A 19307-nucleotide genomic window follows, 5' to 3' on the forward strand; every position below is an offset into this window, starting at 1 on the left:
TGACTAGGTGAGCATAGAAACATATCTGCTGGATAAAGAAATATACAGACAAAATTAGTTAGACAAGCATAAGCAAGATGAAAGGAGATTATGTGATTTTTGGCAAATGTGATGTTTCGCCATCAGGAACTGCAAGTTTACAGGATTTTAATGCATTTTGGTGCATTTTAGTGCACCAAATGCCCATTATAACATATGTGATGCCACAATGTGCCACAACATGAGTATGAATAGAGTGACAAAAAAATCTGTTTATATTCTTAAAAATGTACACTGTGATATCCACAGGAAAAATATGCTGGCTTGAAGAAGGTCATACTGTTAAGTAACAAAAAAATAATTGTTGAATTAATCATTTTAATAATTAAATATTGTATCAATTAGTGTTTCCACATCATTTTGTAGTGTTAAATATATCTATTTCTTTTTTTATTTAAATTTACATATATTTATGGAACAAAAATATAATAAAAAATAATGATTAAAAAAACAATAGTTCGAACATTATTCTGGCAGGGAAAGTGGTAAACAGGTAAAAAGAGGGTTTGTTGCTTTATGCTGGACAGATATTTTTTGGCTAATGAAGTATTTTTCCAAACTTGCCTGAACCATGAAATATTGTCCAGAAAAGGAATGTTTAATGAAGTTTTTTGTTTTTACATGATGCTATGATAAGTAAGATAAGGTGATAAGTATGATAAGGTCAAGCTGATCTATTATCATGAGTATAACCTGCATCAGGCAGTTTACGTATGCAGAGTTATTCATCATGGCATAAAATCTTGGGTAACCATTTCTTATAGCACAAGTTAAATGGGAAGTTATACCCAATTTCAAACAGTTACCCCTTAGGTTACTTATATAAGCCAGTTGCATTAATTTATAGTACAATACTTACATGGAGCAATTCTGATATGACAGCATATAATAAAGATGCTGAGTGTACACTGCATGTGCACCCTTAACTTTATTTCACAGTACTTTGTCTGAAAGCAGATAACATAGTATTAAGAAATAAAATAAAAAAAACACATTTTGTGCTCTTGTTTGTTTTGATGCACTTGGACAACAACTGTTGATCTTTCTAAAGGTTTTCTCAACACTTAAAACTCTTATTAGACACAGAAGTGCTACAATATGCAGTATAAAAACAGGTTGCTAAATAGCTAAATGAACAAGAAACCTGACAGCTCTCATGAGATACTGAAATGCTTTTTATAAAAAATAACAAATGGAGACTTAACGACAGTATCAACATTGGAAATAAAACAAAAGGAAGTTTACTCTTGTACACATACAGTATCCCAAAATCTTAAGGCGGTTGAAGTATTAAGTCAGACAACCCAGTTAACACTTTACAAGGTGCTTATATAAGACATTCACATCAGGCTCATGAATGCTTCATTTCACATTAATGAATAAAAACAGCTTCATGACAAACTTAGATGGAATGGACACAGAATTATGACAGAAAAAATATAAATAGGGTAATAAATGCCTGCAGTTACACTTACACACTCAGTGTTGGATGAAAAGAAAGAGCTGATGAAAACATTTTTCACCAGACAATTGTCTTTCCTCGGGTTAGCTCTATTGTCAGATTGTAGACTCTCAATTCTCGCCTTAATACAAAATTCATACATAACAGCATATGTCTGCCATTCTTTCATGTTTTAATTCATTGATCATCTACTGTTTAATATTCATTTGCATTTGAAGTGCTTGCATTTGTACGCTACTAAGAAATGCATGTGGTGTTTTTTTAGAAACAGCAGCAAGGAGACACCTGACAAGAAATGTGTTTCCTGCTCCCACAGAGGAAAATTCTGACCACATTTTAGGTGATGCGTCATCAGCCATCTGAGGACTACAGCCTCTTTTATCTAACTCGGATTGTTGCAATAGGGTTGGATTCGTACCCAGAAAAAGATAACCAACTGGTTGTAATTTGAACTGTTAAGTGTAAAGGCTTTTGCGCTTGGCTAAGGAGGATGGATTTGCAAATCAGTGAAAACAAAAAGTGCACCAAGTGCGGTGGAGACAGGCTTAGTGTCAAATGTGTCAAGTGAACAGATCTGATCTGTGTGAAGCAATGAGGAGACTTTATGTCTGTCAAAATAATGCAAAAAGCAAATCAAGATGTTATATTTACATAAATGGAAATTACTTCCACATTGCTTTTTTTTCATTTGAAGTTTGACTAATGACTCTTTCAGCTACTTGATCTCACTACATTTTCTTCTTCTGCATCTTCAATACTAGACTGTCCATCAACTGTTTTTATTCCGATTAACTGACTTTTAATTTTCATGTAAAACTTGGACAGATGGAAAATGTACATTAATTTGGATTTTACAAGAACAAAAAATCTATTGGACGAATGAACACATGCAAAGAGATAAATGAAAATAAAACTACCCTCTACTTGGATAAGCAGTTTTCCTTGTTTCCTTAAATTGACAGCGATGAGAACACTTTGAAATCATGACTATAGAGTAAATGATGTAAAATGTTACCACAAATTCTTTAATAAACCCAAATCCTACATTGAAGATACAAGACAGAAGCAACTAATTATTGATAAATATGTGATAAATCATCATGAGCCTGTTTGGAATGATTTATATAAACAACTTAGAAAGAAAAAAGTGTTAAGTATTATATGTATTTAAAAAAAACTCAAAATATACAAATTCACAGCCAGTAAGTCAGAGGATTCAGTTTCACATTCTCAAATTTCACTCTAGCTGTTGATATTTGCCTGGTATGAAGCTTTCATAATATACAAAAAGATTTAATAGCCTAGCAGATAAAAAATAAAATGAAACCTCTCAGCAAGCAACACGGCCCATCTGAAAAACCAACTACTTTCCTCCATTTATTGGATCAGACATTATGCAATATAATACACTGGAAGAAATATTGAAGCAAAGGAAAAACAAAAACACCGTAGTTTATAACATTAAATAAATATTTCCTTGAAAATATACATAAAAAGCTGCCATAGACAGATCAAAATACATATCTGTTACATTCATCCATCGGGCTCTCCTGCAGGGCACAACATCTGTCCATGTACCTAAATGACAGGTGACAAAGTATAGCCGTCTTCCCTTTGAAATTTTAGTGATTAATAGTAGGCTTGGACACCACATCCTGTGTGTAGATATTGTGATTTCCCAATGTTTCTCTTTTGAAGAAGTAACTGATAAGACAGAAAAAGCAAAATCTTCATGGACCCACTGCATGTTATGATCCCCAGGCCGTGAAGAAATATTGTAAACATTTCAGCCTTTTTTTTTTTTTACTTTGGTACTAAAGTTACAAATGGTGGTTCGTGAAACTAAGAGAACATCACTAAAGTATGACATATACTGCACTTTTGAAGTCTTTCAAGATACTAAGTGATGCAGGGTACTTAATCCATTTGAATCATGTAAAAGATGTAAAAGCCTTCATAGAAACAAAACAAAACAAACAAAAAAAAAAACCCAACAAAAACAGAAATCAGGCATTGATAATGATAAAATGATAAATGATCTCATGGGTTTAAAGTGGGGCTTGCGGTTTTTTATAGACAAGATCATCTGAATGATCAGCGCTCCATTTGTTAAACCTGATTCATTCACTAACACTTTTCCATTTACACAGAAAACACTGCAAATATAGAAAGTCAAATCTGTACATAGTTTTGAATTAAATATATGCAAGGAGGGAAGAAAAAAAAGTTCAAATTGAGGGTCTGAACAGTTCTTCAAAAAATACTGAGGTTTCAGTAGACATATCTTCTTATAATAGTTTCATATTACACAACAGCAAATCCACTGTCACAGGACTTGGCCATGCGATACCCAAAAAACCTATTATCCATTTTAACATATATATTATTTATTTGCAATATAATTTTTCCCATGAATGCTTTACATAATAAGACAAATTGAAAGAATCTTAACCCCATTTTCTTCACAGTCGAAAGAGAATGTGGTACGTGTGAGTGAGAAGTTAATTCTATTATGGAAGTATCCACTGATTCAGTTGTCAGATGAGGTGGTTGTGTCATTTCTGCAATGTGTAGTCCACTAAAAAAAACAAAAACTAGATAGGTTACGATTTTTGTTGGGATGATACGCCTTTCCAGTAGTCTAAAATATCATGGAGGTCCTCATCCTTTGCAAACTGGACTTTCTTACGCAGTGCATGCCCTGCAGCCATGTACTCCTCATCTTTATGCCGTTTTCGGTGGAGTTTGAAACGCTCCCAGATGCTATGTGAAGGTTTGCAGTAGTATTCAGGACTGGAGGAATAGCTTAGATTGTGGTACTGAGAGGACATCTGTGAATATGTTAAGTCTCTGGAGCGGGAGTGAGTAAGAGGCTCCAACATGGAGGACTTGTGGCTGTCAGGTCCTTCGAGCTCCTCTATCTGAGCATCGGGATAGGAGTGTCGGTGGGCACTGTACTGACGGATCTTTTCTGCCTCGGCCCTCAGGATGGCAGCAGCAGGTGTTACAGTGAGGATCGTCTCTCCTGTTGGAGAAGTTTTCTCTATATACTTGGATTCAGAACGATAAGGCCTGGGGCTTCTCATGGGCCCTCCCGTGGCTGTACTGGGCCTCTTTGGAGAGACATCAGAAGACCGATGTCTCTGCAGAGAGTGGTGGTAGCTATCCTTATACACTGGAGACAGAAGGCCAGATTTATTCTGTGGGTGTTCTGATATTAGTACAAGCTGGGGCTCTGCAGTGGATACTGCTCCAGTTTTCACTCCTTGAAAAGAGGTGGATTCTGACTTTAACGCATCTATGCAGTTGTTTATTATCTGATTGACTTTATCCACCTCTTTTGCAATTGTGGAAATTTCTGCCACTGATCCTTGACTATTCCCAGCCATTCCCATATCACACTCCCGGCGGTCATGGTGATCCACACTTCGCACCTCCATGTAATTTCCTTTCATCATCTTAGGAGTATCACTTATCTCTTGAAATTTGTACTGCTCCATTTCACTTGCAGATGGTAAGTATGGCATACGTGCCATGCTCTCTCCTGCCAACAACTGCTTCTGCGACATTCGAGATATAGTCCCACCCTCAAGCTCTTGTCCATATTTAAGTTCCATTATGTTTTTCTTTAAACTTCCTGATTTTTTGTGCTTTTCATCTTGTTGGCGCTTTCTTCGCAAGCAATAGTACACAACTCCAAGAAATATAACCATGCTGAATAGGCAGCCCAAAATTGTCATAATGTAGTGAGTAGCAGACGGTTCTTTCACATTTCCGCCCTTTCCATTTCGATGGCCAGTAGAGACTGTCAGACATGTGTGGTTGTGTCTAAGAGAATTGCGTATTGAAGCAACACAATATGTGTAGTTGGTGTGGGGTTTAAGGTTTTTTAATTCAATGTCCTCTTTTATATCTTTTAGGTTTTGAATGTCTGTGAAAAAACTGTTGTTATAAAGAACCAAGATGTACATCTTCTTATAGGGATGAGGAATCTGAACTGTGATGATAGCACCTGTTTGTGTTACTTGCTTCACTTTCATCAGAGGAGTTCCCTGAACATCATTTTCAGGTGTACTGATGGTAGTGTCTTCTGGTTCTGTGCCTGATGGACAGTCTTCCACTCCACAAAGCGTTGAGTCTGGTGGTAGTGTTGTTGACTCAATGGGCACAGTTATAAATGGTGTTACATATTCATCAGTGCACACTTTGGTAAGCATGTACAGTGCATTTCGATAGTTTGGATTGTTAGGAATCTGGCTCAGTAAGCTATAACCGGAGACCCCGGGTGGGGAGTCGCAAACCATTCGTTCATTTGTTCTGTTTGGGAAAACTGAGAGCCATTTGACAAAACCAAGTAATTCACATGAGCAGTTGAAGGGGTTTGTGTACAACTCACAGGTGGTGAGTTTAGTTAAACTGGCAAACGTAGACCCATCTAACTGCTGGATTCGGTTCATGGAGAGGTCAATATTCTCTAAGTTGGGGCATTCCCAAAAGGCATTAGGTGTCACAGTCTCAATCAGGTTTGCCTGGAGGTAGAGGTACTGCAGCTTTCCTAAACCCCTGAGGATCCCCTCTGTCAAGTTCCGCAACTTGTTGAAGCCCATTTGAAGGACTTGCAAGTTAAACTGAGCAGAAAAGGCCCCGTCTTCTATGTAGGAGATTTCATTCTTGGTCAGGTTCAGGTAGGTCAAGTTGGCAAAGCGGCTAAGGGCAGAATAGTGGATACTTTTGATTTTGTTTTCATTCAGACGAAGGTCCACAATGGTGCTGTTGATATGCTGTGGGATGGCCTCATAAGGTGGCTGGTTTTGACTACAAATTGCGAGCCATACAAAGCCCTTTTCACCCTCAATTAACCAGCAGTCTCCACTGACTCTGCCAATATGAGTCAAATATACAATGGCTACAGACCAAAACAAGGCACTCATCACCATGCCTAAGCTGCAGGCCATTGGTGCTTCTTTGAGAGTCATGTGCAGGGCCAAAAGAATCAAAGGGGTGTGATACCGCTGCCGTTTCAGTACAGCTGTTCAGCTAATCTCAGGGCCAGAGACAATCCTTTTATTTGCCTCCTCTTCATTGATAGATGTGTGATGCTGGATGTTATCGCCATGTATCAATTAGAAAAATCTGCTTTCAGATTGAGGCTTGCCTGCAGTGAACTTGTGGCAACACTTAAAAGAGCATCCAGCACCTCAACTTGGCTTGTGCTTTTTTCCTTAGTGGGTACCATCATTAAATGGTCTCATCTTGTTGTTTCTGCCAGTTTCCTGCATCCTTAGCCTCTCTGGTGTGCATGGATGAATAACCTGTAAAATACAGAAAGGGACACACAGTTGACATTAAGTACACTTACTCAAGCCCTCCTTGTTTATTCCTCACCAATTATTTTGTACACCATTTAAGAAGTGTTTGCTGTTGCCTATGGCAGCCTGCTATTAAAGAAGACTGTTGACCAATTACCATTTGACAGGTTGGGGGAAGCAGTGTCCCTGTTTTCACACCATTAACCTGAGGCCTGTCAGATGCAACTGAGGGAGGCCAATGTTAAGAAGCTGCATTAAATCAATTATACAGCACCATGCAAAATGACAATTTGCATCATGTATTTAGTTTTTCTCTCTGAAAACCTTCATGAATAAATTAAAACCTTTCTGAGCGCTGGATTATGTTGGAGGAAAGAGGGAAATCATGTAGCAGGTGTGATTACCATAGTGTTAAAATTCAATTAAAATCTTTTGCGTGAGGGAACGGGAAAGTGAGCAGCAACTCTCACTTTTAATTCTGCAAGTTTTTTGTTTTTATACAGACTCATCATTTTTCTTTGTAATATCTCTTTTGATCGCTGTTTTTACTCTTTGTACAGTTGATACTATTTCACTGTTGAAGACTTTATGGTAACATATCTTATTCCAGAATTTGGGTTAAGATAACTTTATTCTGCTCTTAGATTTCTGAGATTTTACTGAACATTTTGAGTCATATTTTTTTTAATAAAGTTAAAAAGTAAAGTTTAAAAAAAGAACTTGATCCTATTTTGTCATTGTACACAAATATCTAGTTGTTAGATAACATAGTAGTGCTGTTCCTCCAAAACCCCGACATATGGTAAACATACCAAGAGGGTTTTATAGCTTAAATACACAACTTTTCAATGATAAAATAATAAAAATAATTAAATACTGAGTGTATTATTTTCTCTTTGAAAATTTCATAGCTTTGCAATAAATTGTAGTAATACATTCAGTTCCATTCCAGAGCACAGTCATATTCTGTTACATCACGACTCAGTATTACAGACTCCATTACAGTGTTTAATTGCTCAAGGGTCGATTTCCTACTGCTAACAAAGAAATAAAAAAAAATGTCTGCCGCGCAGGTATACAGTGGTGGGGAAAACCTCAATCACCTATAATAGCATGTCATTAAAACAATTTCCTGGATCAATTTTAACTTGCAGTGTGGCCATATTTGTACCTAATTGCTGTCTAAATGATGTTTTTGTGGAAACCAAATTTATTAACTGTTCTAATGTGAGAGAAAGGATTTCATCTGTCTACTTGTTAAAGCCAACTGTTTATGCATTTTAATCAGTCGAACCTATAATGGGCAATTTCTATATTAATTTGAACACAGTTAATTATGTAGTTACTAGCCTTTCTAATTATTTACGCCGAACTTCAATATCATTTTATTGTATAGCGTAGTTAACACAAATTATATTGGGAGAAAACTAACTGGACTTTAATTATGCAGATACTACAACCAAAATATAAACTACAAAAATCTTCTCAAGTTTGCTTATTGTGGGGAATTAGGGGTCACCTGGAGTGAGAATGTGCTTTTGTGTGTTAGAGGACATGGCTCTACACACCACACTCAAGTAGATGTGACAGTTTATGGCAGAAAGAATATACTTCAACTTGAAACCACACATGCCACTGTGGATTTAAAGACAATTCATGCTGTAATTTGACCTTTGTGTAGGTTTATCACATTACAGTCACACTATTTGTAGTTTTGCTTATCATACACTCTACACTCAGGGGTGCCTCCAGAATTTTTTCTTTAAAAAAGATGAGGGCGACTAAAAGTCTTGGGTGGCACACCAAAAAACATAATTTCCAGTTTTGGAAATGTCTGGCCGGGTGGCCTGTGCTCCTCCTGCCCTCCCCGTGGTGCTCCTGTCTACACTAAATAGTAATCCCTAATCTGTTGCCTTTTTGTCTTTTAATAGGATGAGCATCAATAACAATTTGTTGTGAGGCAAATACTTTAGGTCATAATAATGGCAGGAGTGTAAATGATGGCTTACCATTCAGTTAGCGTACATCCTCATGTCTCAATTGAAAAACTGTCTGCCTGTAATGACTTTTACTTGCTGCTAATTTGCTTTGTGAATTAATTTGTGCGAATGTAAGTGTTGCCAAATTAGGTTTAGTATATTTTTTTTGTTTAGTCTTTCAAGGGAAGGAAAAGCTGTGATTTTACTGTATGTAAGTATGTAAGTAAGTTGGAGTGGGTGATGGAGATTCATTTTTCCTGAGGACTGTGTGGTAGGGTTATGTAACATGGTGATAGAGAAAGATGTGTTGTCTTGGGTCTGGTTAAGGTTAAGAAACGTCATTCATCCATCCATTTTCTTTACGCTTATCAAACTTAGAATTGTACAGGGGCTGCGGCCTATCCCAGCTGACTTTGAGTGAGTGGAAAGGCACACTCTGGACAGGTTGCCTGTCCATCACAGGAAGACAAGACAAGCACACACTCTCACATCCACAGCTATAGCCAAGTTAGAATCACCTATTAACCTAACATGGATGTCTGTGGGTGGAAGCTGGACTACCAGGAGGAAACTGACACAAGTACAGGGAGAACACACAGATGTAACCAGACCTGGCCAAAACCTTCTTGTTCTGGTGAGTGTAGTACTGTACAGTGCTCATGGTTGAAATTCCACAATTGAAGTTCATATATTACAGAATGATTTTTCTGCATGTTTTCATGTGTTCCAGCTCTGAATTATTTCAAAAATTGAAAATACACAGCATACTGATAAACTGACATTGGACATTAGTACTGTTACCCAGGGCTTTGTATATTTAAAACTGATTTAAGTTGGTTTAGCACGGAGGTGTCAAACATAAGGCCTGGGGACTAGAATCAGCTTGGCATGGATTCCAATCCGGCCACTGGACAAGTTTGGAAAATGTGAATGGGGGCATACATTTTCTACAGGCCTCCTCCATGACCATTCATACTACACCAAAGTAATTAAGTAATTCATAAACAATTAAATGAAAGAAGCAAATGTTGTTTTTTTCACTATCTAATATAGATTTTTTTTTTCAAAACAGGTCCCAAAAAACAGTTTTCTGTGAATTAACAAAAAGTTCCTGCGTTATAATTACAACCCATTTGCCCAATGAGCTACCAGAACTGATTTTATAAATGTAATTTAGCAAATTTATTAAAAAACTGGAACATAATGTTGGAACTGTGTTCATTTTTATTTTTATTTTATTTTATGTTATATTAATATATCCAAGGAAATAAAAGTGTGGTTAAACTTTACAGTGGCCGACTTACGATCAAAGTGGGCAGCATGTTGCCCAGACAATAACATGGCTTTGATATCTGTGGCCTAGAGGATGAGATTATATGTAATTTTAAATATACACATTAGCCTGTTTTTCCTTTTATAGTTGATAAAATCGCCAGGTACAAAGCTAGTATGTTTTCATTGTCAGTTTAGCATTTCCACGACATTATCGCTCGACCAAATGTGTAGATGCAGAGCACAGCAAGATGTTTACTGTATATATGGAAACAGGGCTTTGAATTACCTCTCATAATATTTTGTTTAGTGTCAGGCAGTTTGAGGATTTTATGCTGTTTCACAATTGAGTTCTATTTATTGATCTTTCAAGTTATGTCCGCAAATCTGTCCTTATAATCACTTAAAAGCAAATGGCCCAAATTTTATTCAAAAATGCAACAAAAGACATCGTTTTGCAACACAAATGAAGGGCAATTTAGGTGCAGAGAAACAGTTTTCAATTACAGTTCTCCTTGGTTCACACAGTACTAAGCAATTATCTGCAATGAGGCTAAGATAATCAAGTAAAAGCACTACTCAGCTATTCAAGTGCAGATAAAGAGCAGAAATAAATGCTGTGGTGGAGGACACTGGAACAGAATGCCAAAGGCTGCCATTACAAAACCACCTTCATGATGACAAAAGAGCAGTGGCAGAGGAGCATTGAAGAAAAGAACACTTTGAAAACCCCTGGGAGGAAAGAGGTTCCAAATCAAATGTTCCATGAAATGAATATGAAAAATACAGCTCTGCAGAATATCTGGTGATTTTCTAAGGAAAGGCTGTATTTTTATTTCTCGATCCATTATGGCAGACATGGAGCTCATCTGATCTAGGAACCAACTTGTGACATACAGACTCTTGGTCAGGACTGCTAGGTGAATGCACTGGGTATTATTTGGTAGGATTTTCTAGCATGCTTGGTTAACAGTGCAGCCATTGGTAATTTTCTCCTACTTCATGGCCTTTTCCTAAAAATGGCCAAGTTTTTTCATCCATCAACCTAACCAAAGAGTGGGTAAAAAAGAAAGTGTATATTAAAAAGAAAGAAAGAAAGAAAAACAAGGCATAAAAACAAGCCCTCCCACACAGGGCATAAGCTTCTGTCACCTAGTTGACATCTGTGTGATTTTATGCCAACGTTATCATACCTGCCACCTCATGGGGACTTTTTGGATCTTTGCTTTCTCTGCCCAGGGTGTCAAGAAACCAGCGCCGAAGGGCATGTTGTATATATCTCAGAGATGCCAATGGCTTTGTCAAAAATTGTGATATTTGATACCCTGAGAATTAGACCAAGCTTGACCTAAACTGGCTCACAGCATGGCATTGGTGTTAGATTATTTTAGACTCTAAATTGAAGTTTAGCTTTAAATTTCCTTTAGAATGCATTACTTGTGTTTTGTTTATCCGCCATGACTCAATTAGACGAGCCTCCAAATGAGTCACTGCCTCACCACTGAAACCAGTGCACAAATTAGAGCCATGCTTGTTCCCCTTGTAAGGGTAAACACAACCATGGCCTTATACTGATAGTTAATACTGCAACTTTTAGTTAATAAAACATGGATTTTGCATTTAAATATTGCATAATATTTTACTTATTTGTATCCCAATGTATCCAAAACATATGGCAATAAAATCAAAGCCTGAGGTGTCAAGTTGTTAAGGGATAAACAAAGTAAGCTACATTAAAATTAATTTTTTGAGCTTTAGTTTCATGCAAATCACTCCATACTGTATATTCAGATCCCCAAATGGGCCTACAGCAGTGTATGTTGCTTTGTGAGTGCTTAGGTCTATTTGCCACCACAGACCCACTTTCCATAATGGCAGCAATCTGTATGGTCCAGTGCTAGCCCTGAGTGCAGCAGGCCAGAACACCCAAGGCATCAGAGCTGAGTATATTCCCCTATCAGACACAGGCAGCCATTCCACAGTCTCTTTTCCATTTAGGCTTTATGCACTGGGTAATGAAAGCTTTTCTTTTTCTTTTCCTCTTCTGTGGATAACCTATTGAAACCCTGCTTTTGAAGAATGATTCAAACACAGCTTTGTAAATTTCTGTTCCAGTTGCTCGCTGCATCCTCACTTCTACTCTGTAAATGTTGGCTCCTTTTTCATGAAAAAGGTTACAAAATATGACAATACAAAAGCTGCTGTACATATAGACAGATGGGGACCTAGCCTGTGATTTTTGGTGGCCTATAAAACAACTAAATCTAAGAAAAGGAATGTGTCTGTAAAGTTATCCAGGTAGATGCCGCAACAGGTAAAATGTTGAGAGGATTGAAGTAGCTGGAGCTGCAATGGCACTCTAGCTGGACTCTTTAGACTGTGTGAGAGTTGTCATCTCTAACATAGAGCCTAAGCAGTGCTTCTCTTCCACAAGAGTCAGTGCTTCAAGGCAAACTTTGACAAAAGCGTCTGAAAGTCACATGGACAAAACAATTCTTGAAAATAGTTCACCACTCTCCCCACAAACATTTTATTGTATGCAAACCCACAAACACCTCACCACCCACTCTGGCTATCTCTGTCTGTCAGTCCCCTTCTGTTTGCCGCTGTGTCTGTCAAAACAATTTCCCTCTGCATGCTAAACAAACATTTTTCTTTTCATTGTCCAGGTTTCTACAAAAGTATGCTATCAAATTATCTGGTTTTAGAGTTTGTGGGCCCCACTTGTTCTTGTTTCGCCTTTTCTTTCCTATTTGGTCTTTGTCATGGTGAAGGTGCCCCAGTCTCGGAGGGCCCTCCTCATCCATACCAATGATTGCCTTTTATTTGATGTTATTCAAAATGCAGGGACCATCTTGGTGGGACTGAAAAACGTGGCAACGGGAAATCACAAGTGCAAAATCAATTGAATTAAAATGGAACTACTTCTCTTGGGGAAGGGAACCATTACATTTTACTGGGCTTTTGAATTGCTTAGAAGCAGTGAGAGCATATATATTTTAGGTTGTATGAGAGGATATTTAACTCATACATTGATTACTTTGAGATTATTGCCTGGAAAAAAGTGCTGATATTTCTGCCTTTGTTGAATACTGTTAAAAGTTCCATATGATCTCCTTTGGTGGTAAAAAAAAAAAAGATAATGTGAAAAAATTCCATGTTTGATAAGCAAACTGAACTGATACAGCACTGTAGCTGGACCAAGATAATAAAAGATCATCAGGAGTTTAGCAACCAAACTACCAAGGTACATCTAAAGGCTCCAGTGTACCCATTGCAATGGTTGCATTGCAATGACCTCTGTAACCTCAACTCAGTCACTTATATTAAATGCAGGAATCTATCAATAGATAGATAATGTATATCTACAGTGGTCCCTCATTTATCGCGGGGGTTTACGTTCTAAAAATAACCCGTGATATGTGAAATCCACAAAGTAGCCAACTTTAATTTTTACAATTATTATAGATGTTTTAAGGCACAAGTGTCGAACTCCAGGCCTCGAAAGCTGGTGTCCTGCAGGTTTTAGATGTGTCCTTGATCCAGCACAGCTGATTTAAATGGCTAAATTACCTCCTCAACATGTCTTGAAGTTCTCCAGAGGACTGGTAATGAACTAATCATGTGATTCAGGTGTGTTGACCCAGGGTGATATCTAAAACCTGCAGGACACCGGCCCCTGAGGCCTGGAGTTTGACACCCCTGTTTTAAGGATGTAAAACCCCTCACTACACTCTTTATACACTTTTCTCAGAGAGGCACAAACACTTTCACACTTTTCTCTCTTGTTTAAACACTCTCAGAGTTCAAACCTTTGTAGAAAAACAAGTCCAGTATTATAGAATCAAAAGCACCCGCGGTTGCCTTTGAGGCTACAAAACGTTTCGTCAACATTGTTGTGTTTGTTGGGGAGAAAACTTACAAACATACAGTACGGCACTTCAGAATCACACTGCTAGTGATCGATGATTTATGAGTGCATTGACACAATGCGCTTTAAGAAAAAAAAAAAAGCATGCAAAATTGCACCCCAAAAAATTGCGAAACAGCGAGACCGCGAAAGGTGAACCGCGTTATAGCGAGGGACCACTGTATATATATTATGACATCATTGCCTGGCAATTACATTTTTCTTTTACTTGCACAAAAAGGCCAAACAATATTTATCTGTATCACTACTAGTATGTACTGGTAAGAGTTATACAGTACGAAAATAAGTAATTTAAGAAGAGTAGATGTGTTTTCTGTTTAACCTCCCTGGTTAATTGAGATTTTTTTAATCACATAGTGTACATTAGATGTATTGGGATTACATGTGGATATTATCAGCGTTGGAGTGTTGTTTCAGACTCATCTGAATAGCTCTAACAATACCATACATGTTTTATATTTAATAGGGACAAGTTTGATGATCACAATCACAAATGCACCTTCAGTTTAGCCAATCAGAATGGCAGTTCTAGAAGGGGAGACCGAAGTCCTTTGACATTAAAAATTTTTGACAACTGCAATCGTTGGAATGCTTTTTCACGGCTTATACAACATAAGTCTTGGGGAAACTAATGATGTTGCCAAGCAACAATAGTAACCCTGTAAGGTTAGCTGCCATCTGTTGGTCAGACAATGCTGACAGTCAAAATCTCACCTGCTATCTTGAATCTCTCTAGTAAACCAATCTCATCAAGACTTTTGTAATAGGAAATTATTTCATTTTTGTTGATATCTATGTACCCATCAATCTGGAAACCTACTGGCTAGGCAGCAGTAAAACTATTCTGTTACCTTGGTAGGAACTTTGACTCTTTGCCAGTCATTATTTAAGTGATGAATATAAAGCTAAATTTTTGTCACACCAGTGGTTTCCAGACTGCATTTACTCTTTCGCTCAAACATCACTGTTCAATACTACTTGAACTGCAATAAGATTAAAAATGGAAACCAGAAAGCTGCTTTTAATTAAAATGTTGTCTTTGCCTACATATCCTGAATATTTATATGCAGATATCTGTTTACAGAAAACATATTTATATATGCATGTGCTCAGTTTAGATTGTTTGCGGTATAGCAAGGTTGCCATGGGTAGAATCATCGGTATCCTGCATTGTGTTCTGCACTATTATTTCCAAATGTAGTGTGTGGACATTTTAGATTTAGTTTCTCCTCATGCATGTGTTGAAACTTAAACTGAAATATAGTAAAAATTGTATTACTTCCATTGATTAAGCTAGAATGACAACAATAAAAACTAAGACTTATTCTAATAGGTATTTAAAATTCAGTTCAATTACATTCTGTTTTATTTATGTGCACAAAATCACAACAACAGTTTCCTCAAGGCACTTTATATCGTAAGGTCATAACCTTATAATAATAAAAAGAAAAAAGCTTACTGTCACATAGTGAGAGTGGAAAAAAATAATGTAAAAATGAAAAAAAAAGAGATTTAAATAAAAACCAAGAAGAAGAAAGAGAAAAACAAGCCAGAAAAAGCTGAATGAACACAATTCATGTCTCCTGTCTTAGCATCCTAGAATTGTTTATGTTTTCCTGAAATTAAATCAGACATAAAATCTTATAGCTGCCAATTAGTACTGCCCCCTGCTAATTAGCTCCAAATTAGCATTGGAATAATTAGTATTGCAGAAGTATTGGTTGATTTCAATTAATGCTGATGATACATTAGTGGTAAATGTCAAATAACATATCCTTTTTGGTTAATTAAAGCCTCAAGTGCAAAGGTTGGGCTTATACACACATGCACAGGCATCCTGAATTTTAACTGCCTCTTGGTCTATTCAAAAGTTACATTCAGCTCTCTTCCTACTTGGTATTCCACACAGGTGTCATACTTTGTAAAACTTTAAATGACTTACTGCCCTGCCATCTCTTGTAAATTCCCAATATCTCACTCTATTGTTCTTCAGTGTATCAAGAGTCCTTCAGCAGGCTCATGACCTAGTACGATTCAAACTGAGACGAGAGCAAAAAATCTCATTACAAACTAAAAGCTCCACTTTGGGTGACACCTCTTATAAAGATGATAAGCCACGGAGAATGGCGTGGAATCACACTGCGTTGATGGAAACAGATGCATCAGTGAAACCCTGCAGGAGAATTAAAGCAGCCTAGGACAACAGTTGGCAGAAAACACAAAAGCAGAAACTGTATCCTGTCCAACTATCCTCAGCATCTTGAAGTGCTGTGATCTCTGTGCCGCAGAATAAAAAATTCCATCCTATAATAAAACCATAACAGGTCAGCTCTACAGAACGCATGCTGAACAGAGGAAAAGCAACTCGGCTATAGAGAGCATTTATCAAATGGACAGGAGCGAAGTAGAGTTTAATTTAATTCTGTGTTTGAGAGTAAGATACAACTTGGAATAACACCTAAAGGTTTAAATGCAATTTTCCAGGCCATCAACTGACCATCAACTTGCCACGTTATTCTGCCCTCCAAGCCAAAGCATCTGTCAGCAATGTCTCTAGCTGCTGACTCATGACATATTGAACTAAAGTAGGAGCTCCTGTGCAGTTCTGAGCATGACATAAAGTTATGCAGAATTTACAATCTATGAGGATTCAATTTACCTGCTTTTTGTTAACTTCTTTATAGTTTTAACGTTTACAGAAATGATAAAGTTCAGATATGCTGACAAAATCTGACAGATAAGACGGCAGTTCTTATCTTTGTCAATTGCCTTGCCATGCTCAGCAGAGGTTTCCCCACCAATTAACCTTCAGGAAGAGACAGTAGCTAATTCAATTATACTGGACTGCGGCGCCGTGTTTCTGAGTGACAGCTCAACCTGCCTTGGTGCTCTGATTGACAAGTTGTGAACCAGAGCAGTCATTCCCTGTGCTGAATGTTTATATCTGTGTGACCCAGTGGGCTACCTGACACATTTAGGAAGAGGACATTATCACTTTCAGATTAGCTCCATAAAGACAATGCAAGACGAGTTTGACTACAATAATCTACATAGTGGGAAGTTAGTTTTGGTATCAGGAAACTAACAAATTTACCTTCTTCAGCAAATTTGACTTTTCAATCACTCAGCTGATGCTTTGAGGCCTGTGCCCAAATGTAATATTCCCTTCATGGCTGTTGCACTTAAGCATCTGGTGCTGAGTGACAGCCAGTAGGAGCATCAGAAAGAACAGATTTATTCAGAACATGTTGTAATCTGTTATGCAAATGAACTGTGTAGTTAGTGGCCAGAAAGATAAAGTGATTATTACTTGATATGATTGAAATCACGACTACATAGTCTCTCATGATCATTTCTTTCTGCAGAACACAAAAGTCCATTAAGGATGGACAAGGTGGTAAGAAACAAAATCAATTGGTGGTAGCAAGGATGCAAGAAAAATGTAACTTTTGTAGGCACTGAAACATCTGCGATGAGTGCAAAAATGAAAAGGAACACCAGGGTGGCAAATGGAAACAACCACCTTGTGTGATCGCTACTCTAAGAAATAAAACGATCCCTGCCTTGAAAGGAAAGTTATTGTTTCTGACAGGACAAACTCTCTCAGGCTCAACAAGGGGCAGAGGATGTAATGCTGAGCTTGTGCTCTGCTATCAAAGGAGTGAAAGGCATTTTGGTCCACCACAGAAAACATGGGTGCAGACTGGAAGGAGATTGCAACAAGAGATGACAGCTACACTGCTGGGAGGACTTTTATCCCTGTTAGTATGCAGGATGCAATGGATAAATCCACAGAGAGCAAACATACATTTTGGATGATAAACAAATAAATGCTCTAATGATAGTGTCGCACAATTTGCATTTTTACTGTTGATGTCCATTTGAATTAACTTGCACGTGCATAATGAGGAGTACTTGCTTTGCTATATTTTGAACTATTTCTTCATGAGGTTAAAATATCTTAAGTTATAAGTAAAAAATAGACGTTAAAAACACTGCGTGTTGTGATGTAATGTGAGTGAGCCCCCTGTGTGATAAGCATTAAGGTAGATCTCGCTCTAGTTAGAGAGCCATTGCAGTCAGGCTTTTAACACCAGCCTCAGTCACCACTATAGATAATACAAATGTTCCAAATTAAAATAAATGCCTCTCTTGCAGACTCTCCTCATCTGTGTTGTATTTTGCATACTTCTTTTAAAGTACTTATACAGAGGTGTGCAGTCACCAAATGTCATCTGTGTCATAACCTACTAAGGGAAAGAGACAGAGGCAATTATCATTCAGCAGAGTCGAAAGGTCACATGACAAGTCACATTACACAGTGGACATAGACAGATGGTTTTGTGATGTGATTAATCATTTCACCAATGCAGGCACTCTGCTTTTATGGTGCTCTGTTGAAGTGATTGCTTTTAGTCATGATCATAGACTTTAAACTGTCAAACTGTCAGATAAATATGCTTTTTTTTTCAAGATCCAAGTACGGCAGGAGCCTTGTAACATTAAAGCAAAGCTGAAGGTCTAGATCACACTTTGCAACCTTTATTACTACATAAGGACTAGTGCTTCATTGCTATGTATTTATTTTTTGTTTGGTTAAAGGTCAGAAATTACGCTTTACTGGATGGAAGAAATCTGACAATGCGATGCCTCAGGAGAAAGAAGTGTGCTCATGGTCACCTGATGCATCACTTTAAGAGCTGGGAGAGTGAGCATTCTTCCACTGATGAGCTGCTTTTTGGTCACCGGGTCATGTCTGGAGAACAACCTCCCATCAGTGTTGATATCAAAATCGAAATCAGATTAATCTGTCATAGAAACTGAAGTTTGAGTTTCACTGTGTCAGTCACTGTCACGGTGAAAAACAACTACAAGCAAGTCACCAGATCCACGGAGCTATCTAAAAACACTGGTCAGGCTAGAAAGCTAACAGTCCTTCTAAGGAGCCAGACTTAATGGGGACAGCAGCCAAATGTATTGAGTGTATAGTCTGCACTTTTCTACGGTTGGAAATTTTTAAGAACCACTTACAGTGATGATAAATACCAATAAAATATTAAAAGTGCAACAACTGTTCCTTTTCATATTAATAAAGATATATCTAGTTGCTTGTAAAAACCACAGGGAGCCACTAGATGTGGGCAAAAGAGCAAGATGAAGCTCCAGAGCCACCTGTGACCTGTTCTCTTTCCCAGGGCATTGCTAAATGCAGTTTTGCCAAAGCCAATGGTGTATCATACTTATGGGTTACTTTGGCGATGCTACAGAATCCACCTGATTGTGAGAACAGTCTGTCAGTTCTCCTTTCAATATGC

General features: G+C 37.6%; 1 protein-coding gene across 1 annotated transcript in view; it reads right to left on the minus strand.

The window, feature by feature from the left end:
• Positions 1-948: 948 nt before the first annotated feature.
• Positions 949-19307, minus strand: part of elfn1a (extracellular leucine-rich repeat and fibronectin type III domain containing 1a) — a 77124-nt gene continuing 58765 nt past the window's right edge. The window contains exon 3 of the mRNA XM_005920289.3: positions 949-6813. Coding sequence (XP_005920351.1) covers positions 4105-6477 — 2373 coding nt within the window. The 5' untranslated portion in view covers positions 6478-6813 and the 3' untranslated portion in view covers positions 949-4104. The remainder of the gene's footprint in view (positions 6814-19307) is intronic.

This window comes from Haplochromis burtoni, unplaced genomic scaffold (assembly GCF_018398535.1).
Source record: "Haplochromis burtoni strain Fernald_Lab_line unplaced genomic scaffold, NCSU_Asbu1 Contig_21, whole genome shotgun sequence".
Taxonomy (NCBI): domain Eukaryota; kingdom Metazoa; phylum Chordata; class Actinopteri; order Cichliformes; family Cichlidae; genus Haplochromis; species Haplochromis burtoni.